This window comes from Stereum hirsutum (genome assembly GCF_000264905.1).
Source record: "Stereum hirsutum FP-91666 SS1 unplaced genomic scaffold STEHIscaffold_17, whole genome shotgun sequence".
Lineage (NCBI taxonomy): Eukaryota > Fungi > Basidiomycota > Agaricomycetes > Russulales > Stereaceae > Stereum > Stereum hirsutum.
In genome coordinates this window covers 557,775-578,208 of record NW_006763147.1, presented here as the reverse complement: position 1 = coordinate 578,208, position 20,434 = coordinate 557,775, and the positions used below count along the sequence as shown (strand labels likewise).

The 20,434-nt window shown below is 51.1% G+C and overlaps 7 protein-coding genes across 7 annotated transcripts; 3 read left to right on the top strand and 4 right to left on the bottom strand.

Moving 5' to 3' along the window:
* Positions 1 to 342: 342 nt before the first annotated feature.
* Positions 343 to 2,083, top strand: STEHIDRAFT_171847 (uncharacterized protein; the record flags this gene model as incomplete). Its single annotated transcript, XM_007309262.1, has 2 exons — positions 343 to 497; positions 663 to 2,083. The coding sequence occupies exon 2, from the start codon at positions 977 to 979 to the stop codon at positions 2,081 to 2,083; it is 1,107 nt and encodes a 368-aa protein (XP_007309324.1). The 5' UTR covers positions 343 to 497; positions 663 to 976.
* A 520-nt stretch (positions 2,084 to 2,603) lies between these two features.
* STEHIDRAFT_85835 (aromatic compound dioxygenase) lies at positions 2,604 to 4,563 on the bottom strand. The gene is made up of 9 exons (XM_007309261.1): positions 4,066 to 4,563; positions 3,809 to 4,010; positions 3,702 to 3,748; positions 3,482 to 3,647; positions 3,416 to 3,422; positions 3,303 to 3,353; positions 3,199 to 3,247; positions 3,007 to 3,124; positions 2,604 to 2,925 (listed from the first exon to the last, which is right to left on the bottom strand). The coding sequence occupies exons 1-9, from the start codon at positions 4,112 to 4,114 to the stop codon at positions 2,697 to 2,699; spliced, it is 918 nt and encodes a 305-aa protein (XP_007309323.1). The 5' UTR covers positions 4,115 to 4,563; the 3' UTR covers positions 2,604 to 2,696.
* A 258-nt stretch (positions 4,564 to 4,821) lies between these two features.
* On the top strand, positions 4,822 to 5,959 carry STEHIDRAFT_66079 (YjeF N-terminal domain-like protein; the record flags this gene model as incomplete). The annotated part of the gene is made up of 7 exons (XM_007309077.1): positions 4,822 to 4,860; positions 4,922 to 4,969; positions 5,037 to 5,172; positions 5,234 to 5,271; positions 5,322 to 5,345; positions 5,427 to 5,800; positions 5,866 to 5,959. 7 exons carry the CDS (start codon positions 4,822 to 4,824, stop codon positions 5,957 to 5,959), a joined length of 753 nt encoding a protein of 250 aa, XP_007309139.1.
* A 2,283-nt stretch (positions 5,960 to 8,242) lies between these two features.
* Positions 8,243 to 11,060, top strand: STEHIDRAFT_171844 (uncharacterized protein; the record flags this gene model as incomplete). The annotated part of the gene is made up of 5 exons (XM_007309260.1): positions 8,243 to 8,440; positions 8,498 to 8,634; positions 8,701 to 8,818; positions 8,888 to 8,916; positions 8,972 to 11,060. Exons 1-5 carry the CDS (start codon positions 8,279 to 8,281, stop codon positions 11,058 to 11,060), a joined length of 2,535 nt encoding a protein of 844 aa, XP_007309322.1. The 5' UTR covers positions 8,243 to 8,278.
* On the bottom strand, positions 11,029 to 12,952 carry STEHIDRAFT_125067 (uncharacterized protein). The gene is made up of 3 exons (XM_007309259.1): positions 12,922 to 12,952; positions 11,342 to 12,844; positions 11,029 to 11,282 (listed from the first exon to the last, which is right to left on the bottom strand). The coding sequence occupies exon 2, from the start codon at positions 12,806 to 12,808 to the stop codon at positions 11,357 to 11,359; it is 1,452 nt and encodes a 483-aa protein (XP_007309321.1). The 5' UTR covers positions 12,809 to 12,844; positions 12,922 to 12,952; the 3' UTR covers positions 11,029 to 11,282; positions 11,342 to 11,356.
* A 168-nt stretch (positions 12,953 to 13,120) lies between these two features.
* STEHIDRAFT_125066 (uncharacterized protein) lies at positions 13,121 to 17,442 on the bottom strand. Its single transcript, XM_007309258.1, has 14 exons — positions 16,903 to 17,442; positions 16,752 to 16,850; positions 16,625 to 16,695; positions 16,293 to 16,409; positions 16,199 to 16,240; positions 16,049 to 16,140; positions 15,969 to 15,978; positions 15,849 to 15,918; positions 15,694 to 15,763; positions 15,196 to 15,619; positions 15,107 to 15,143; positions 14,954 to 15,050; positions 14,763 to 14,886; positions 13,121 to 14,696 (listed from the first exon to the last, which is right to left on the bottom strand). The coding sequence occupies exons 1-14, from the start codon at positions 17,377 to 17,379 to the stop codon at positions 13,280 to 13,282; spliced, it is 3,147 nt and encodes a 1,048-aa protein (XP_007309320.1). The 5' UTR covers positions 17,380 to 17,442; the 3' UTR covers positions 13,121 to 13,279.
* Positions 17,443 to 17,589: 147 nt separating this feature from the next.
* STEHIDRAFT_85824 (zf-DHHC-domain-containing protein) lies at positions 17,590 to 20,138 on the bottom strand. The gene is made up of 7 exons (XM_007309257.1): positions 19,938 to 20,138; positions 19,402 to 19,845; positions 19,296 to 19,330; positions 19,106 to 19,225; positions 18,928 to 19,028; positions 18,824 to 18,867; positions 17,590 to 18,755 (listed from the first exon to the last, which is right to left on the bottom strand). Exons 1-7 carry the CDS (start codon positions 20,083 to 20,085, stop codon positions 17,980 to 17,982), a joined length of 1,668 nt encoding a protein of 555 aa, XP_007309319.1. The 5' UTR covers positions 20,086 to 20,138; the 3' UTR covers positions 17,590 to 17,979.
* Between the last annotated feature and the right edge of the window lie 296 nt (positions 20,139 to 20,434).

Genomic DNA, 20,434 nt, shown 5'->3' with positions numbered 1-20,434 from the left:
TGGCTTACTGTGTCATAGTCCTGTACCATTTATGGAAAGCCATAACGCCACACAGAATGCCCTGGAATGTTCGTCGTTTCACACGCCTCGCGCTTTCAAGTTCAACGTTTTCAACGTCGAACAGCGACTCATATGTACGGCAAAAGACACAACGGTTTCCATACGCACTGCTCTCTCTGTCTTTGTCCAGACAGCGCAAGTGTTTTACTGAAAACTGATCGGATAAGTAACACAGCTCGGACTATTCTTGTCTTGCAGTGACAACCGCATCTTTTCCGGGAGGTGAGTGTTACATATCGGATTACTTGAGGGCTTAGAGCTTCTGAGTACTACTGTCTATGTCCTCATCGACAGCTTTAGATGTAAGTGGAGCAATATTTGCTTATACTGATGCGGTCCCGAGAAATGCGTCGCCTCTCCCTCATTTCGAAGATGGGACAAGGCGCCTTTGTGGGCGTATCTTCGGCGACGCGAGTTTGGGACTCCATTTGTCTGGGGTGCGTTTACCATGCATTCCTTGGGGCGCAGAATCGGCTGGGTCGTGGGCTCTTTCATGTATCACCGCTCAGTTGCTCATGTATCTCCTCTCCAGAACGCTCGTTCAGCGCGTTCCAAGCTGCGCGTTTCGTCGTTTTCTAACCAGGATTTGCACCGGGATGTAGATCTTTTCTGTGTTGTCGGTCGGTATCGTGTATCGCGGTCGTCAATCCTACCTATCTTTACAGTCATACGCGCCTTCAAGATGCTCTCATCGGGGTTTACGCGATTTTCTGTCCCCAATTAGGATCCGCGATTTGACCCTGTCTCTGACCTCATGTTCAAGGTAACGTCGGATCAGACTCATTAAGGGTTACTTATAGGGGATCGGAACGTGATATCCTCGATACCGTCTGCGGAACCGAGGCTACTTAAACACGAATACTCCTCGCCGAAATGGTTTGTTACATCTCCCCTCCTACGGCCAACATCACCAAGCATGGTGTCTACTCAAATGCCCGCTGCTCTTACCGAGATGTCTACATATTTTGCCTTTACCAACCTACCACCTGAGCTTCAGCTTCGAGTCTCCACATACCTCTCCCGCCGCGACCTTCACAGCCTCTCCCGAACCTCACACTATCTCTTCTCTCTCACCTCCCGCGACCTCCTCATCGCAGATCTGCAACACCACCGCTCCAACCACACTCTCCTCTGCTGCCTCAAGTACCCGCTCCCCACACCCGCTCCTACTCCTATTCCGGCTTCCCTGGCACGCCCGACACCCGCTCCATACATCTACCCAAAACGCTCCCGTGCCCTCCAAATCGAACAAGCCCCAGGTCCATTCCTCATCCGACACATCGAAATCGGCACATCCCGTGATCCCTCGCGTCCCGGGCCCATCAAACTTCATACCTACAGACCCGTCTTTTTCCGTCCAGACGCGAACGAAAGACCGCTCGATATTCGTATTGACCTCTCTGCCGTATCGCTAGTGCGTCAAAATCCCAAGGAGGCGTTAATCGGCACAGGAACGGTCATAGGGCCTGTAATCGGGGCAGCAGGGGCTGTACCTGCACTGGGCGTAGCAGCTGGAGCTGGCGATGCCAACGATATAGGGGGAGACTGGTTTGTGGATGCGTCGCGACGGCGTGACGCCACGCGTGATGAAATCATTGAATATGGCGCTGGTGTTTGTGCAGCTGGAAAGCTCGCGTTGCTCACGGCGAGGATGTTGCGCGCGAGTTATACATGCCCTGAGTGTCGCGGGGCGAGGTTTCTCAAACGGCCTGCGGAACGGGATATGTTCCTTTTGAGGTACGTTCGTTTACTCATCCCCATCCCCCCCTGCCTTACCATCTCGCTGTTCAATGTGGCTCCCTTCATCCTGGAACGCTCTGTTTCAGCTGACATCGTATGGCGCCACTTTGGCTGTAGGTGGCCCGAACTGGATTGTACGGGCGTCGTGGATATGCCCTGTCCTTGCTGTGTGGGCTATGATTATGCGGCAGAGGCATGCGATTATAATAATAGCGAAGATGAGTGGCCCTCGATGGGTGCGCAGGTCCAGGCGATTGTTAGCATCATCAGGAAGGCGCTGTGATTCAAACTCAAATATTCGTTCTGGGTTCTGGGGTTATGTACGTGCCGTATCTCATGTTTTGTTGGGTGGTAGAGGCTGATCGGTTTGAATTGGGGCGAATACCTAGTGCTGGTCATAGCTCCAATGTTGGCCTTGTTGACAAGTCAGTTTGGTTCGTTATGTGTATGCATAGTTATATATTCGCGCAAATATGTATTTTACGGATGGACCCCCCCCCCCTTTATATGCTCGACTTCCTTGACACCCTTCCCTTGAAACTTTCCCTAAAACCAACAAAACAGCTGCCGTTACCTCCAGCAACTTATCGCGCCATCGTGCACAATCCCCCAGCCCGAATGTATCGCCGTTCCATTACTAGTGCCGGAGAAGAATAGAGAAGAATGGCGCACTTCTAGGTTCAAAGTCACGAGATCTACAAGGACCCTGGTATTCGGCCAGGTCTCCCCCGATGCACATAGCCCTCGCACGATCTTCCTATCATTTATGGAATGGCCACAGAATTCTGCGCCTCAGTAACCCCAAGGACATGACATTTTCTCATTATGAAACAAACAAAGTAGTAAATATTCCCACAATCTCCGGCCGTCAACGGCCCCCATGTCAAGTACCCCAATCAACACTCGAAAGTACAGTTATTCCCCGACGCAGACGAGTCCACCCCAACGGTGATATACGCATAAATCCCATCCTCAAGCGTATCGCCCATGTACGTCACGTCAAGGTACTGCGAGACGTACGTCGTGTTCCCGGCGGCGATGACGGTGTCGTCGACGTCGAGCGTGCGGTTGAGGAGGGCGGAATGCAGGGAGTAGGGGTAGATTTGGTCGGTTTCGGCGTTGAACCTGGTTGGAATGTAATCAGATACTGTACATTGTTGGGCTTGGATGGATGGATGGGATAGGAAGCGGAGAGAAGATGCGTACTCGTCGGTGAAGTAGAACTGAGAAGTGTGGAAAAGAGTATCGTTGACCATGACGCTGCCGTTTTGTGCAACGGTGACATCCTTATAGACCTGGGCGTGGATATGGGTGGCGCGACCATCTGAACAGTGAGAAGACTTATGAGACACGGCACCGATGTCTAGCAAAGGTATGGGTATGAGAAGAAAGACTGACAGTAGTATCCGGGGATCACGGAGGCAAACTCGACCACGCCGTTCTCATCCTGAAGGGACAAATGAGCCAGGTGCAGGGTGCTTAGGTCGTATATGGGAGCTCACTGTGGGGTAAATTCCTCTCAAAAACGTCAAGTTGTCTGACTGCGATGTATTCTGTACCATGGAGACATCACGTTAGATAATGGAACAAGATGGGCATGAACAGAGAAGCGCACAGTGTCACTATATCGAGATGGAAAGGTTAATGTAAGATTGACTATGAAACAGTGAGATGCACGAACCAGGTAGCGCAGAAGTGGTCCTCGTTGGGGTCGACGCCGGTGAACTTGGAATAGTACCCGGTAGAGTTGCAGTGCCAGATGTCGACGTAGGCATTCGCAAGGGGCTCGCAGCTGAGCACGTCGAGAACACCAATCTCGAGGATCATGGGAATACCGACTTCGCCGTCTTCAACGACTGTCAGCAACAATGTTGAACGAAAGGCAGCAATATGGTTCTCACCTGTGATATTTTGTCTGATCAAGTCTCCGTCAAGCTGGTAAGGACCACTACACCACCGAATCACAAAGTCAGCGACTTCAAAGGATACACAAGAGGAATCAACTGACGGTGTGACATCTTGGTCCAAGATACAAGTCGTGTTTTGGATGGTGTCGTTATGAGGCGTCCAACGCTTCGCGAGCTCGGTAGCACGTTTAGCGGCTTTACGTTTCGTGAACATAGCTTCAGAGGCGGATGCGCATCGTTTGGCAAGGTGGTCGCGCGCGATGAGTTGTGCATCCGACACCTGCGTCTCTGGTCCAATATGCGCTGCAGTACATATTAGAATAGAGGAAAAAATTCGGCAGAGAGAGTCAGTACTAACCGAGGGCAACTGAAACGAGCGCGGCAAGAGGAAGGAGTTTGAAAATCATGATGGTAGTACGTAGCGAGTAGCAGTGGGGATAGACCAGGCAAGCACGCAGTTAAAAATTCCAGGCATTTCTCGTTTATAAAGAACCTCGAGGAGAAGAGTCGGGCGCCGCCAAATCCGAGTTGACGGGGCCCGTTCGGAAGATGCCATGTCGTTGCAAGATGAAGGAACGCAAGAACATGAGGTGCAACCAATCAGAGGCCTCGCGTATCGAAAACGGCCGTCAAATCCTGCTTCTCTGTTGACTGCGGCAGCACGAACCGCTGTGGCTCTCCTTCGCCTCTTCCTCCTATCACGCAAAATGATCTAGAGCACCCCGTTACATGGTGATGCAAGCTACAGCGCGCAGTATATCAGGCTTGGCGCCAGGCCAAGATGCATGCAAGCGTATGCATTGTTCCCACAGATTTGACCGACTCTTCGGACAGAAGACAAGGCTAAACAAAGGTGCAGCGGTCTACAGTGTACCAGCTGTCGAGATGGGAGTCTAAACACGAGCAGAAAGTGATAATCCACAAGACATGGTTGAGGCGAGGAGCAAGCCTCTGCAGGGTGTGAAAGAATTCTCTTTTGAGAAGTCGCCTAAAGCGTTTGTTTGTCTTTGTTGAAATCAGAAGGTGTCGCGTTAAATGACGTCATATCGCTACATCTCCTCGCATCAATTGCAACTTACCACCTACTCTCAGTTTCGGGCAAAACTAATCCGTTATGTCCGTAAGATATCTCACTGCGAAGCTTGCTCAGCAAGTGAGGACCTGGATATCTTTCCCCGGTGGCGACTGGAATGCTGATGCAAGACTCTGACCAGATCGATGAAGAACTTATGAGCGCCGCTGGCGCGTTCAGCCTTGATCAGGTTGGGCTCTTTTCAATTCCTGTGGAATCTTGCCTGCATTCGTACGTTAATGAGTGTCTCCATGTAGCTTATGGAACTCGCAGGGCTGGCTTGTGCTCAGACACTTGCTGCATCGTATAAGAAGGATAAATACCCTCGCGTGCTTGTCTGTTGTGGCCCTGGGAACCAAGGTGGTGATGGCCTGGTAGCAGCTCGCCATCTCGGTGAATTAAACTTCTCTGAAAGCATGATCATAACGCTACTCACACGTTTAAACGTGCACAGGTATGTTTGGCTACACACCGACGATCTGGATGCCTAAGGTAAGTCTACGTCTTTCGTCGGTCATAGCATTACTGACAGCCACATAAAGCCCGGTTCGAAGGACATATACAAGGTAAGTGAATAATATCCTCATTTACCCACCGTTTCGGAAACTTTCCACCAATGTGTCTGACATCTCGCACGCTGGACGCAGCGCCTTCAAACCCAATGCACGAACATGCACATCCCGACCCTCTCAAACCCTGACTCCTCCGACCCCAACTTTGCCTCCAGAACCGAATCCACGCTAAAATCCACACTCGAAAACCACGACGTCATCCTCGACGCCATCTTCGGCTTCTCCTTCAAGCCACCCGTTCGCGCCCCCTTCGACATGGCACTCCCTCTTCTCTCCTCTTCCGGCCTGCCCATCGTCTCGGTAGATATCCCATCGGGCTGGGACGTCGAAGAAGGTAACAAGCATGGTGTTGGGTTGGAGCCTGACGTCTTGATTAGTTTGACTGCTCCGAAGGAAGGAGCGAGAGAATTTAAGGGACGACACTGGCTAGGAGGACGATTTGTTCCCAAGTAAGTAGAGCTCGTTTCAGTCTGTTGGAGGTGTCATTGATCATCGACGTTACTTCGTTTTGAAGGACGATGGAGGAAAAGTTTCAGTTGAACCTGCCCGAGTACCCTGGATTCGACCAAATCGTGGAGCTTCCCCAGAATAAGGAAGGGAAGTTGTGAGGCTCAGTGATACGCATATATCCAGTAATGGATCGGCAGTGGGGAAAGATCATCGTATTGATGCAGATTTTATGTACGTAGTCTAAGTAAGTACGGTGTGACGATCTTCTCAGAGAATGTACGGGATTATTGATATCAAATATTCTTTCTAGCTGTGCGTACATACCAGATTCCATACCCACCATATATCAATGAAGTAACAGAAATAGTAGCAAAACATGCCCATCCGACATGTGAAGAGAACGTGACAGAGGCGGCTGCAAGGCATAATACACCCGCCACATTCATGATTGTATGGCCGATGATACCGATCCAAAATAGTGCATACTTCTCACGTCTTGAAAGCTCCTCTGTTAGATCGTCGTTGTCCGGTAACGTGATTCTGAGGAGCCAGAACAGGCAGGATATGGTGGTAACACCGAAGAATGTAAAGGCTAGGATAATTAGAAGTTTAGCGGCGTCCGAGATGTTTGTCGCCAGAGTGGGATATGTCAACGTTCCACCAAAAACGGCGAGCTGCAAATTCGTTGTGACCAGAGATATCAAGCTTTTCTGTATCAAGCCCATATATGCCGATGTTACAAAATACTACATCGATTGCGACGTCGACCTGGTAAACGTACCTTCTTATAGCTATTGTCATTGGTATTACTTGTGATTCCAGGTACGGCTCTTGCTGCCACGTTAGAATGTGAGGAAACCTATATGATAAAATGAGCTATGTATCGTCGCTTAAGCATAAGACATACTGTAGGTGGAGCTGGTATCGTAGGAGAGCCTTTCGAAATATTGGAAAGTGATGAGGGGTCTGGAGGTGGAGATGCATGACGGTGACTTGCAGTGGGGGGCTTATCACAACTTCTCAGGATATGATGGAAAACTGATTGAAGAATTTATGACTTACACTCTTGCTCATGGCTCGAAGTTGGGTAAGAATCGTACTGTCTGGAGGTCTGGTAGCAAGAGGCGGAAATATATATACTACTCCGAGTGAGTGACACTTGACCGCAAACCGCTGCTATCAACATGGCTCCCGACTACCCCCATACTCCCCGCCACTAGTGGACTGTCTGATCTCAGAAAAGGAGCGTGGCGCTAAATATACAAGTCAAGTGTGTTTCATGAGACATGAAGACTGTATAGTAATTGTATGCATTTGCAAACGTGCTACCTCGAGTCGGAAGTGTGGCGTGCTGTATTCCGCTCGCGCCCCGCTCCGGGCATCTTTATCCCCTTTCTGTGGACAAGATACTCACATATCTAATCTAATCAACGTGCTACTCACGTAATACATCGTTTGAGTTCGACGATCGCAACCGTAAGCAGAAGGCGACTCGCTCCTCCCTTACTCCTCCAAGCCTCCTCACAAGGCAACTCTTCTGTTCAAATTCTATCACCACAGGTGAGCACTGAATGCGGTAAGATCGACGGGCACCTCCAGAATCGTGGCATTGCCAGCGGTGGCTATGGTGCACTCCACTTAGTCACCACCAAAAACGAACAACGGTGCCATATCGGTCACAGCCGGGCTGATTTTACCGCCAGTTCTTATCCCTCTTGGGAAAAGGCTTCTTTTCATGAAGGGAAGAGATCCCCAAGACAGAATCTCAAAATAATAAAAACTGACGGAGTTATAAAAATTAGGGGTACACGTATTGGTCAAGTTTTAGTGAACATGTAGTATTCGTCATGGTGAGTGTCGCACCGTCGTCTCCTAAAGGCAGGGCAGACGGAATTTTGACCGGGAAAGTGAAGGACCCTTTCAATCGCCTGATGAGATCGCGGCCGTCCTTCCATCGTACCACCAAATTAAAGCAGGTACGAGTTAACTTCACAATGCTTTCCCGCGCGGGAGCTTAAAAAAAGCAGGAGCTCCAAGCCAAGTCAATTCGGCTTCTTCGCTCTCACCAACACCACCAGGGATGATGATGCTATGATGATAGCCCCGACGTATTTTTAGATGTGCAAAGCAGCTGTCAAAAGCCCCTCATTTTACGCCACTCTACATAGTGCCTGTGTGGGATGTCCCTAGTTCTCAGGAGCCTTGCAACCAATATTCAACGATTCCTTGCCCACAGACCCACAGCGACTCTCTAGTCGTAATACTGTGAGACGAGGACAGAAAGGGACGCAATACGTAGATAGCGGGCGTCTTTTGGATGGCGAATGACCCCAGAGAACTATCAGACGGTCAGACCGGCACATCAACACGTCCCCCCACGATAGTCGGACCACTCAAGCCGAGAGCCACCACCTAGCCTTGCGCCAGCCGTAGTGTCTTGGCGGTTATCTGTTTCTCCTGCCAACCAGCTCGACAATATGCCGTTTGGAATACGTCGTCGAGACCCTGGTGCTGATGCAGCCTCTAGAAACTCAAAACTCGTATCTTTGCTCAACGCACGGGAATTTCTCGAGAGATCCACCGAAGCTCCTAAGGACCTTACCGAAGCGGCACTGCTGTTGTGCTCGCTTTCTGACGAGGTGAGTACGTGTGGTCTGATACTTGAGGTTGTTTCATTGACATATCCACATGTGCAGTTTGGAGGAGAAAGAGACCGTCTATTAGACTTAGCACAGGAGGCAATACAGTTATGCTGCACCGTCATTGCACGGTGGGCGGGTCGTTGGAAGTACCTTTCGGAAGAGGTTGGACACTGGTGCGATGACTTGCAAAGGTTTGCATTTCGCGACTACCACTGCTGATATTGTCACTGCTCTGTGCTAAGCCCCCATTCATGCAGAGCATTAAGGTCGATTTATGAATTTTTGAAAAAAAGAAACATCATTCGGAAGAGCATACGTCGACGAAGTATCCAGGGCTATGAAGCCGAGATCAATGCCCTCAAGGCGCGCGAACGAGTACGTCTTCATTTCATCTATCCAAGCTCACCGTATGACTAACAGGGCGATTTGATTGATTTTGAAAAGACCATCGTCTCCGAGGGGGAACTTTCCAGGCCTGTCACCCTTTTGTCCGCGTCCTCTGCTCTGACTCTAATGGGCATCGATTAGGCCGAAACATATACCACCAGCAGAATTACCTCTGAGCCCTCCACGCTTTTTTGGTCGTGAGGCCTTCATGGACCAGGCTATCAAAGATATCACTTCGTCACATGTGAAGCACCCCGCTCGCCTGGCCATTATAGGACCTAATGGCATCGGTAAATCTTCGTTAGCGTTACAACTCTTACATACCCCTCAAATCGAGAAGATATTCTCCATCAGCCGCGTCTTCATACGATGCGATGCCGCTCCCTCTGCTGAAACCCTGGTCGCGACCATAGCCAAAGACTTGACCCTCCAGGGATCGAAAGGACTAAAACACATCTGCGACTACCTGTCGGACATTCGTACGGGTTTCATGCTGGTTCTCGACAATTTTGAGACACCGTGGGAAGCCGATAAGCATGCAGCGGAGGATATACTTCGAAGACTGTCTTCCGTTCAAAGCGTAACGCTTTTGATTACAATGCGGGGGAAGGAAGTCCCTCTTGATACTCGATGGTCGTCTATCCTCCACTTGCCTACCCTCCCGAAATCTGCCGCTCGCGAGACATTCCTCCATATCTGCTCATGGCACCCCCACTTCGCTTCTGATCCAAATCTCGACAAACTCCTTGAATGTGTCGACTACGTGCCGCTGGCGGTGACCCTTCTGGCCACAGTATCTACCAATGAAACCAGCCTTGCGAATGTCCTCAACCGGTGGGACCTCGAGAGCACGAGCCTTCTCGCAGATGGACCACGAAGCTTACATGCTTCGATTGAGGTTTCTCTCCACTCGACTCGCTTCACAAGGGAGCCAGGCGCTCAAGACCTTCTGAGCATCTTAGCTCTATTACCTACTGGCATGTCCCACGAATCCATTCGCAGAAATGATCTTCGACTGCATCCCTCCTCGCTGGCAGCTGCCAATGCGTTGCGCAGAACAGCGTTAGCATTCGATGACCCTGGAGGACGTCTACGCCTCCTGCATCCTATCCGCATCTACATCGCGTCCCACTACCCACCTTCACACGAAGTGCTACATGCCCTTCGTACACATCTATCTGAGCTAACGGAGAGGGCCAAGTTGTTAGGCACAGAATCAGGCATCGCTATGTTGCCTGAGCTTCGAGATGAAGTCGAGAACCTCCAGGCAATGATGGAGCACGATCTCCTCATACTCCACAAAATGCCCACCATGCCTTTGGATACGTTATCCTGGGTCTTCAAAGCATCACTCGATTTGAAGGACCTTCTCTGGTACACCGGTCTTGGTTCTACTCGCGTGATAGAGACAGCACGCAAAATTGCCTCCAGTCGTGGGCAACAGGAGTACGAAGCAGACTGTCTCAGCGGTATCGGATTCGTGGATTCAGGTCGCACGCTGTACAAGTCCTCGATGACGGCATATTCGGCGGCTCTCAAGCTTTACGACGGATTACAGAACTTGGCTGGGAAGGGGGAATGTCTGCGCGGTATGGGGTACGTCGCAAGACACATGGACGATCAAAACCAAGCGCTGCGTTTTTTCTCCGAAGGGCGAGATATCTTCCAAAACCTAGGAAGTGAAGGATATTGGGGTATGGCTGAATGTCTTCGGGGTTTAGCATTGATGGAGCCCGATTACACGAAGGCGAGGAACCTTCGCGAGGAAGCACTGGCCTTATTCCGACAAGTTGGTAACCTCACGGGTGAGGGCGACTGCATGCTTGGGCTCGCCACCGATGCAGCACGGTTCAATGAACCTGACGTTCTTGCCACAGCCCTGTCCATGGCTGAAAAGGCGCGAGAACTGTACGCACGGGTAGGAAAGACGAAGGGAGTGGCAGATTGCGCGTTTGTTATTGGCAATGCGAAGTCCACAACCGACGAGTGGGAGGGAGCTCTCTCCAGTCTCCACGATGCCTTCGCGGCGTACAAAGTCATCGGTAATATGAAGGGCATGGCTAATTCACTTCGCGCTCAAGGGGAGCTTTTGGTCAGATGGATCCCGGATTCAGAGGAGATAGAGAAACACTATCGGAATGCCGCTTCGCTGTACGAAAGTATCGAAGATGTGCCGAACCGGGATTATTGCGAGGATCAGATAGCTCGTTTGCAGCAGGAGAGATTGTGATGATAGCTAGCCGCACGAGGTGACTATAGCGTTCTTGATAGATACACAACTGTTGTATTGAAAGGTGTTTCTGCCAGAGAGTACTGAAATAACTGATTGAAACTGAGACCAGTATGTCCGCGTTACCGAGCTTTACGAATCTTGGATGTAGGTCGGTGAGACTCGAGTCAGGTTTAGTATGGGGAAATGGAATGTCGAAGATCGTATAGGATCAATTATACGCTATCAATTTAGAGATGAGCATTGTAGAAGGAACGAAAGAGATAGTCTAGAAAGCTCACGCAAGAGCCAGTGGATCACGATATCGACAAGCGCAGCCCCTCCTCTCGACACCTATCCAACATCCGCTGATCCTCCGCACTGAACACCATCGGTTCCTCGTCGTCCCAGCTGATGCGAACGCTCGTCCATCGCGCTACCTCTGGCTGCAACATTTCGAGCACCGGATCCGACCACCACCGCCCAACGATCATGCGCACGACCGCAGCCGGTGTGATATTTAATCCGTGTCTACTGTGCTCTCTGATCTCCAGGAATTGGAGGCTGGGAACGAGTGGGATCGGCGAGGTGGATCCTTCGTAATCGAGCGCATCGAAGAATAGATCGTCCGTCGCCACATGACAAAACCCGAACTCTAGATATTCCAAGACTGGTAAAGTGCTGAGGATGGGTATGACTTCGATTGGGCTGAGGCGTAGATTCACGATCCGAAGCTGCGTCAACGTGGTCCCAATTTTGTTGAAAAGAAATGGCATGTACAGCCCCGTTTCCGTCTGGTCATGCCCAGAAGGTGCGGTGAGGTGGAGCGTCGTGAGTGCTGGTAGTTGGAGGGGCTGAAAGAAGAACGCGGTGAAGCTTTGGTAATGATCATCCTCGAATGTGATTTCCATCCTGTCGAGGTGAGAAAGTGTGGAAAATGGAAGGTTGGCGATGGCATCATTTCCTTGCCAGGTGGGTATCCCGCCCAATGTACACCACTCGAGGGAGATGCATTGGCATAATATGAGACGAGCTTGATCGGGAGATCCGAAGACATTTTCTGAATTAAGCGTCGTGATCTGAGACCATGGGAGGGAGAAGTGATGGAGAAAAGATCCGTCACACCTATCTACCAAGCCATCCCTATCCTCCGAGCCGTCCGACAGGACGATTTTTCGAAGGAGTGGCGCGGTGTCTAAGATGGGTATGGCTTCGTGAGTGAAAGCCATGTCATCATTATAGTCGGCGTTACGCGCCACTATGTCGACGAACTCGAGGAGAGGGAAAGTGGCCGCTGGGCGGTAGGTCGACTGAAGGACGCGGTGGGCGGATTGCGGAAGATCCAAGGCGAGACGCACAATACGACTGGCGAAAGGCAAGATCGTTTCAAGCAGTTGGTAGGCGTCACGGGTTTCGGTGGTTTCGTTGAACGTCCCAAGATATAATGAAAATGGATGTGCATTTGATCGAGCGAGAAATTCGGACAGGACCTCGCAGTGAGCGTCAGTCACTTGGTCCGTATGAAGAGTAAGGCGAGGATCAACCCATAGACCAGGCGTTGCGAAGGCGATTGCACGCCAAGAGCCACAAACACGGCATAAAAGTAGAGGGTTCCATCGCCACACCGAGGGGTGGTTTGATGGATGAAGCCAGAAGAGGAATATTTCGGATAGTATCTCGGGTGGAAGATCTTGTAGAGTGAGGCGGGGAGAATGGTGCTGGTCGACGATTGTTATGGGCTCTTTGACATCTCCGTCGTCGCTTATCATGGTCTCTCTGGACGAAGGATAGCGCTACGCGGATGCCTGAGTCACTCATCAGCCGGAAACTCAGAAGAGAGATCGATGGGTAGTATTCGCATGATGAATCTTGAAGAACCTACCTCACGAGTATTCGAGTTAGCAGCTTATTCTCCTTGTAGTCCCTTGCTCGTGAGAATGCAGATGGTCGGAATAAAGTCACGGTTGGAGAGTTGTTGGAGAGCCAGAGAAGGTTCACAGTTAGAACTCCGCTATTCACGACCCGTAATTTCCCGAGGCAAATCCAAGCGCCAATCGCTGTGACATAGGCAACAAACCATTGCCAGAACAAAATCAATTATAAACAAAAGAAAGCTAGAGTATATCAACAGAAAACCGAACCACATGGAAGCAAAAACGCCACTCCATTCAATCGAATCGCGACGATGTGTAACATTATAAATACTCAAAACACAACCCATGCTTTCTAGTGTAAAGCCTTCAAAGCGCCACTCCGAAATCCCCAGCTCCTTGCCCATGGCCGCCATAATCACTCCGATCATCATCATCCCGCAACCGCGACGACGTACTCAGCGCAATGATGCTACTCCTCTGCGACCCGCTTGTCCCAGTCCGAGCCTCATAATCATGGTCGTCGTGTTCCTGGTCAGAGGTATGGTCGTGGTCGTCATGGTCGTGGTCGGCGTGGTCGTGGTCATGTCCGTGTTCGTGTTCGTCTTCATGCTCCGAGTCTTGGTGGTCCGATTTTGACTCCTCAGGCCCCTCGTGGTCTACCTTCGAAGATGGAGTCTCGTCGACGACCGCGTCGTACGCATCGTACGCGTCGTCTCCATCTACATCCGACGTCATATCCGAACGACTGAGGGTGTCGATATCATCCTTCTCCAAGCTCCTGCTTGGAATCACAGCCTCCACCTCAGGCTTCTCATGCTCGTGCTCGTGCTCGTGTTCATGCTCATCTTCCACTTTCTCCTCTCCGTGCTCCTCCTCCACATGTTCCTCCTTTGCCTCAGACTCTAGATGACTATCCTTATCCGTCTCGAACGTGGGCGTGCGTGATGGCGGTGGCGAGGACGTAGATGGAGGAACCGTAACAGTCACAGGAGCAGCAGTCGATAACAAAGCGAGCCCAGGCGTGGGGATGACATCCACCGAAACCCTCGACGCCAACGAAGACCGTTCCGATTCCAAAATCGAAGTCCCAGGACTAACGACAACATTCCCTCCATCCCCTTTAAGCTCCGAATCGAACGACCGACTGCTACTTACGGGCGAAGTCATCGTCATCACACGATCATCCTCCGCGTCTGGCGATTCCAGGACCGAAACGACTCCCCTCGTAGACGTGAACGACGTGGGACTCTGCGCTATAGGCGTCGTCGGGCTCTGTGCTGAAGCCGGTGCGGATGGTGGTGGTGGATTACCTTTAGAGACGGAGAATCGTGGCGCTCTGGCGGAGAAGAATGACCCGATCCCTGATCCCCACGAAGTGAGTCTCTCCTTCGCCTGATCCGCAGTGATGCTCGGTGGCCTACTAGCACTACCCGTCGAAGCCGTCGGTGTCGCCGGTTCTTTCATCTCCCGCGTACTAGGACCCGTCATCGACTCCATCGCAGGCGTACTCGGTACCGAGGCCAGCGTCGCTGGAGTCGCTGTAGGACTCTTGCTCGTTGCACTGCCATCACTGTTGACTGAAGTCGACGAAGTCCCCCTCTGCATCCATCTTCCTCTGACGCCCTCGACGGCTTTAAAGAAACCTGTTGATCCAGCGTTGAATGTACGCGAGATGGCCTCCCGAGTCGGAGCGAGCTGTTGGTCGAGTTTTAGTTCTTGGATGCCTTCGGAGAGACGGAGGGAGATGTCGGCTATGGCGCTTGGACGTTCGTTGCATGGGTGACTGTTATCACACGCGATTTCATCAGACTGGGGGTGAATATGAAGAGCAAGAGGGGAGGCAACGTACCGGGGCTCAACGATGTCGAACAACATGGGGTCTGTGACGCGTTGCCACACTTCGTAGGCGTTCGTACGCTTGAATTCGGCGATCCAAACCGGATTGAAGTCGGCGACTGAGCTGGAGTCCGCACCTATATCAGAGGAACCAACGGGAATCAGATAGACAGCTTGTATGAATATTTACAGAATCATGCTTACCGCTTCCCGGTGTGATGAGAACGCCGCTATTTTCCCCCTTAGCAAGGAAGTCCGCATACTTGACGGACGAGAGGGCCGCCGAAATGTACTCCTCAAACTATAAAACAAGGAAATCAGTCTCAGCCCAGCACACCACCCACCACCGCAACTCACCTTAATCCTGAGATAATCATCACTGCCCTTAAACCTCCTGTCCCAATTAGCCTTCGTACTGCTGGCCAACTGAACAACAAAACACTTACTGCATCCCTCTCCCTGCTTCCTCCTCCTCCCATCCCTCATTAACCTCCCTAACAATCTCATCCATCCACTTCCTATCCGCCGCCGTCAGCCCGACCGTCCTCTCCAACTTCCCCTCCCTATCCTTAAACTCCAACACCCCACTCTCGATGTTCACCAGCACCTCCACATCCTTCTGCTGCGTCACGATCGAATTGGTACTTCCACACAGGAACGATTTCGTCATCTGGCCTTTGATGATATCCAGCTGTTGCAGCGGGAGGTAAGGCTGGAAGAACGCGTCTTTGCCGAAGAGGTCGAGGGGGAGGCCGAGGTAGGCCATGAGCGATTTGCGGTCGGAGGTGCGGAGGGAGTTTGGGCGGGAGAGACTTTTGGCGCGGGAGGCAAGGGGTGGGGAGCCACTGTCGTCGAGGGCTTGGAGGAGTCCTGGTGGGCAGACGAGGTGATTAATTTCTCAATGTCTCCACAAGCAAAGTATCATGCGTGAGTTAACGGCATACCTGGTATGAGAGAAATGAGGGAGTATTGGTATGTGCAGAGGGTTTCCACAGGGTGACCGTAAAACATGATCTAAGGTTGGTTATGAGGGAGTCAAAGTCAAAATTATATCAAAGTATGTTCACTTGAGTAGGCTCATTCGTAGAGACAGACATACCTTCTTTTGTAGGATGAGCGCTTTCAAGAGCACGAGCGTTCGTTGTCGGAACTGGTGCACCAGCTCACGACTATCTCGACAATGAACATCTGCCACCGAATCAAATACAAACACACGTACAGGCTGGTCCCTTTCCGTGTACATAGCAGTCAGCTATACATTTCGGACAAACGCATGGGGCACGGAATTTCGTGACGTACCCATATACAATCCGCTCTCTGTGAGCTGACTCCGCAGCGAGTGTTCCAGCGAGTCGTAAAAATCAACCAGGATGCCCGTCTCGGTGAAATCCCTTGTTGATCGCAATCAGCTTAGCTTATGGCCGCATAAGCATATATGAAACTACTCACTTCTGTTCGAATAGCGCCATGGTGACGACACCCAGCCGGTCCCTTCAGGATCATTAAGTCAAAGCTATACCACAATGTTTTTGTAAACGCTCACCTTATAGGACCAAAAAGCGGTTTCGAACAAAGGACAACGACAGCCTTTTGTACCGTGGAACGGGTCATATCATCTTCCTTAACGAGTAAGGAGGATGTAGCTATTTGGCGATTACATCTAGAGGTCAAGTATCAGTGACTGGCGAGGATACTGGACAAATATCAAGCCTCTGAAACACGCGGTCTTCCCGGTTACACCGCGTCATGAAACGTGCAGTTCGTCATGGAAAGATTCTCTGAGCCGAACAGTCCTACCGTCGACGAGGGGAGACGATATCTACCCTGTACCACTCGGGCCACTCGTAACAGGAAGGCAGTAACTGAAAGACTCACGAGATCCCGAACACTGTTGTAGGATTTGGTGATGCGGGAACGAGATGAAAGTAGCAGTAATCTTCTGCACTCTGTTCCATGGGAGGGCGTTGAGTTACAGGTCACAAACAAATAACGAACAACATACTAGGTGTGCGCCGTCCGGAAGTGCCACAAAGGGCAAGATCGTAGATATCTCTTCGTCATCGAAGATATCCCCCTTCGAAAACTCTATTCGTGGTCCGACCTGTTCCACATTCAGGTAACCAAATGCAACAACATAATAGTATTTGACTTACCTGGTGATTGAAGTCAACGAGAGCAATTCCCAACACAAGCGGCCCCTTCGGTGCTTGAACAAGCATAGACTCTGGCCTCGCCTTCTTCGAATACGACGTCGTCGTCTCAAACGAAGCATCCGACTGCATCCCCGCACTCAGCGGTGGCGGAGGGTACACCACAGCCGGCGGCGACTTCGTCCCCAAGCTCGACAAATTCGTCACCGTCTCATCCGCCCCAAACGTCGAAGGTGCAGCAGACGTGACCGAACTCGGTCGTGTCCATAGACTGGTATCATCACGCTCGGAGCTCGCGTCTGTCGATACTGTGTACGGATGAGACTCGCGTTTCAGAGGCGAGCTGGGTTCCGCTTTCGAGTTTCGGTTGGAGACTGCTGGGGATGAGAGGGATATGGAACGTTGGGACGCGGTGTCGGCGTCGTCGTCGTACTCGGCGCGCGCGTCAAATTCGTCGTCAAAGTTGGGCGTCGTGTTCATTGTCTGGCCGGAGCGAGTGCGGAAACCTATTCGTGGTCGTGTTCGTTGTAGCGCTCGTCGTCGTCAATGCCGTCAACTGCGAAGGCGGGATGGTGACAGCGTCCGTCTCGTTAACCAGGACCCGGGTCCCACGTGGTGTGGCGTTGTGGCGCTGCTGGTGATCATCAAGGAGGGTTACCGCTTGCCATCTTTCGAGTGTACAATGATATTCTCCAACGGTCATCCCATTAGCGTGGCCCAGTACAATCGTAAAATACCCGGCAAAAATACATCAAATCCATACCACAGCTGTACGAGAGCAATGTCCATGTATATACGCACTGCAAAACAGTCAATCAAGCAAACACCAGAAGAGTCCGAGTGTATATATGTGTTAAATATGCAAATGTAGGTATAAACACTGTATCCACAGAGCGAGCTTGAGACAAGAATATGTGCATCGTAACAGTCCATGACGATCCGAAAACAATAAAGTCAAGATGAATACCAGTGGTATAAGGAAGTATGCACACTAACTCCCTCCCCTACCATCCTCCCATACGGGCAGTCGCAAAACTTGAAACGTCCCCCGGCCTCCACACCCCACATCGTGTCTCTCCCCTACTTCTCAAGCTTATTCAACTCGAGAGCCAACCGTGCCAACATCTCCTCATTCCTCGGATTCTTCGGAAACCTCATCCCATCCCCCATACTCGGCCCACCACCCCACACGATCCTCCCAATCCAGAATTTCCAACGCCACGCACCAATTCCCCCACGTTCAACCCCTTCCCCACCTCTCCTGTCCTCCCTATCACCACTCCTACCTCTTCGTCTCCCACTCCCTCCTCTACCGTATGTCTTATCCTTCCACCCACCTCCAGACCCTCTACGACGTAGAGACGAGGAAGAGGAGAAAGCGTGCCCAAAGACCTGCGCCCAATTATTCCTCCATCCGACATCAAACATCTTAATCGCAGAATGCGCATCCTTCACTAACCTCCTCTGCTCATAATTCAACTCATGCTCCTGTGGCGGGTTCGACAACTTCGAGAGTGGGGGGCGGAAAGGTGGGACAGATGGAGTTGCTGTTCGGGGCGAATAGGACGAGTACGGAGCGTGAGAGGAGTGGGAAGAGTAGGGCGGTGGGTATTGGGACTGGGACTGGGACTGGGACTGGGACTGGGCGTGTAGGTGGTCTGGGGTTGATTCTGTCGGAGAGGGAGATGTGGAGGAGGCGAAGTTGACGTGTGAAGTATAGTTGAAGGAGACTGTGGGTGAGGTTTCGGGAGTGGAATCGGGGGGTGAGGTGGGGGAGGGAAGAGATGATGGGTGGGGCGGTGTGGGTGTTGTGAGTAACGGAAGAGGAGGCGCTGGAACAGCGGGGATGTGGCGGACTGTATTTTAAGGAGGCATAGTACTGAGTGAGTATAATTTCGTCTGCTGAAGGAGGAGGAGGACATACGAAGGAGATAAGGCGATATATTCTCGATTGTTGATTGATTGGAACTATAGGGTGGGTAATTAGTTCTGAAATCCTGCGTGCGCGAAGAAATATAGAGTACTCACGAGACAAGATATATATGATAAGATAAAAATGAGCCGATCACGAGCGAGAATGCCACGCCGGCGAACGACAAGAAAATCATATGCACGGGGACCATTTCCTCCTGTTTATCCAGCCGTTATATTTTCGTCAGCCCTAATCGGGACACAAGGGAATCGGACAAGAGAAAATAGAACGTACGATATCAGCGGGATGATTGAGGGAGAATACGATACCCTCGATGCTCACGCCAGCGACGTAGGCGGCGAATAAGGTGACACAGAGGAGGAAATGCAGGAAAGAGGGATACGTTCGATGACCCTATTTACGAGAAACACCACGACGTCAGTTCCTCCACGTGAAACCTCAAACAGAACAAAACAGGACGCACGATACATTTCCCCGCCATCCAAGGACAATGATGATCTACGCCACACACCGTGATCAACATCCTCGCCACTCAAAGCGCAAACCGAAACCAATCAAAGACGACTTACCCATCTTCAACACACACCTTCCACACTGACTACAATGATGCGTCCTCTCCGGTTTCGGCCTCCAACACACCCTACACCACCTCCCCGGCTTCGTATAATCATCGTCATCTTCCTCTTCTTCCTCCTCCCTCACTGGTGGTCCCATCAACGCCTCAGTCAAACTGACTTCCTCTCCATCCTCGTCCTCCTCTTCCTCTTCGGCTATTGTGTGGCTAGTGCTGATACTGTGCCGACGTTCAGGTTCGATGTCGGTCTTTGGGTCCGGTACGGGGCCAGGGTCGCGTGCGATACACACAATAAGTGAACAGAAAGCGAGGAAAGTAAGCGTGTATGTCGCGAAGAGATGAATTCCAAATCGAACAGGCGAGTTCAGAACGAAAAAGTGATAATGAATGAAGACATAGAGCAGCGACGGATGTGGCGCTAACAGGAGGACCACGGCCACTGCACGAAACAAAGCATTAGTAATTGACGCAAATAATACTGAGCGCGGACGAAATTGCGAGATTAGACCCCGAGAATGAATGAAGACGTACTACATAGTGGCATGTAATGATACCACGGCTTTTGTGTTACTTGAAGCTCATCGTCCTCTGGACTTGGAGCATGGGGCGAACGAGTGGGTAGGGGTTGAAGATTCAGATTCCCCAGGTTCAAGAGCGTGGTACCGAAACGTGGTGCCATGCTGAATATTCGGGAAATAATTCACAAGATAGTGCAGCCAGACAGAGAAAGACTATAGCACGGTCATCGAAGACGCCGTTTAGTACAATGAAAGGGTGGTGCTGGTAGCAAGCTGGTAATGACGAAGGAGAAGATGAGGTGGACAACTTCCTCAAAGAGCCTCAAAGGCACGGAGGAGGCCGGTAACTACTACCGCCTCACGGTGCCACAGCTTCACGCTCTTACCTTCATTGTTGATCTTCTACTCTAAATTGTTCAATTCGACTGAGCACAAAGTTAACAGGAACTTCTCTTCAAGAGAACTGATTAGCGCTTGTTTTTATTTTAGACAGTCGTCATTCGCATGTTG

Coding starts and splice junctions, on each gene's coding strand:
- STEHIDRAFT_125066 (XM_007309258.1), bottom strand. CDS start 17,379: ATGAACACGACGCCCAACTTTGACGACGAATTTGACGCGCGCGCCGAG. Junction 15,764..15,848: donor CGCTCATCCTACAAAAGAAG/GTATGTCTGTCT, acceptor AACCAACCTTAG/ATCATGTTTTACGGTCACCC. Junction 15,051..15,106: donor ATGATTATCTCAGGATTAAG/GTGAGTTGCGGT, acceptor CTTGTTTTATAG/TTTGAGGAGTACATTTCGGC.
- STEHIDRAFT_85824 (XM_007309257.1), bottom strand. CDS start 20,085: ATGGCACCACGTTTCGGTACCACGCTCTTGAACCTGGGGAATCTGAAT. Junction 19,226..19,295: donor GGATGGCGGGGAAATGTATC/GTGCGTCCTGTT, acceptor TCTCGTAAATAG/GGTCATCGAACGTATCCCTC. Junction 19,029..19,105: donor TCAATCATCCCGCTGATATC/GTACGTTCTATT, acceptor CTGGATAAACAG/GAGGAAATGGTCCCCGTGCA.
- STEHIDRAFT_125067 (XM_007309259.1), bottom strand. CDS start 12,808: ATGATAAGCGACGACGGAGATGTCAAAGAGCCCATAACAATCGTCGAC.
- STEHIDRAFT_85835 (XM_007309261.1), bottom strand. CDS start 4,114: ATGATTTTCAAACTCCTTCCTCTTGCCGCGCTCGTTTCAGTTGCCCTC. Junction 3,248..3,302: donor TGAGAGGAATTTACCCCACA/GTGAGCTCCCAT, acceptor TTGTCCCTTCAG/GATGAGAACGGCGTGGTCGA. Junction 2,926..3,006: donor CAGTTCTACTTCACCGACGA/GTACGCATCTTC, acceptor CATTCCAACCAG/GTTCAACGCCGAAACCGACC.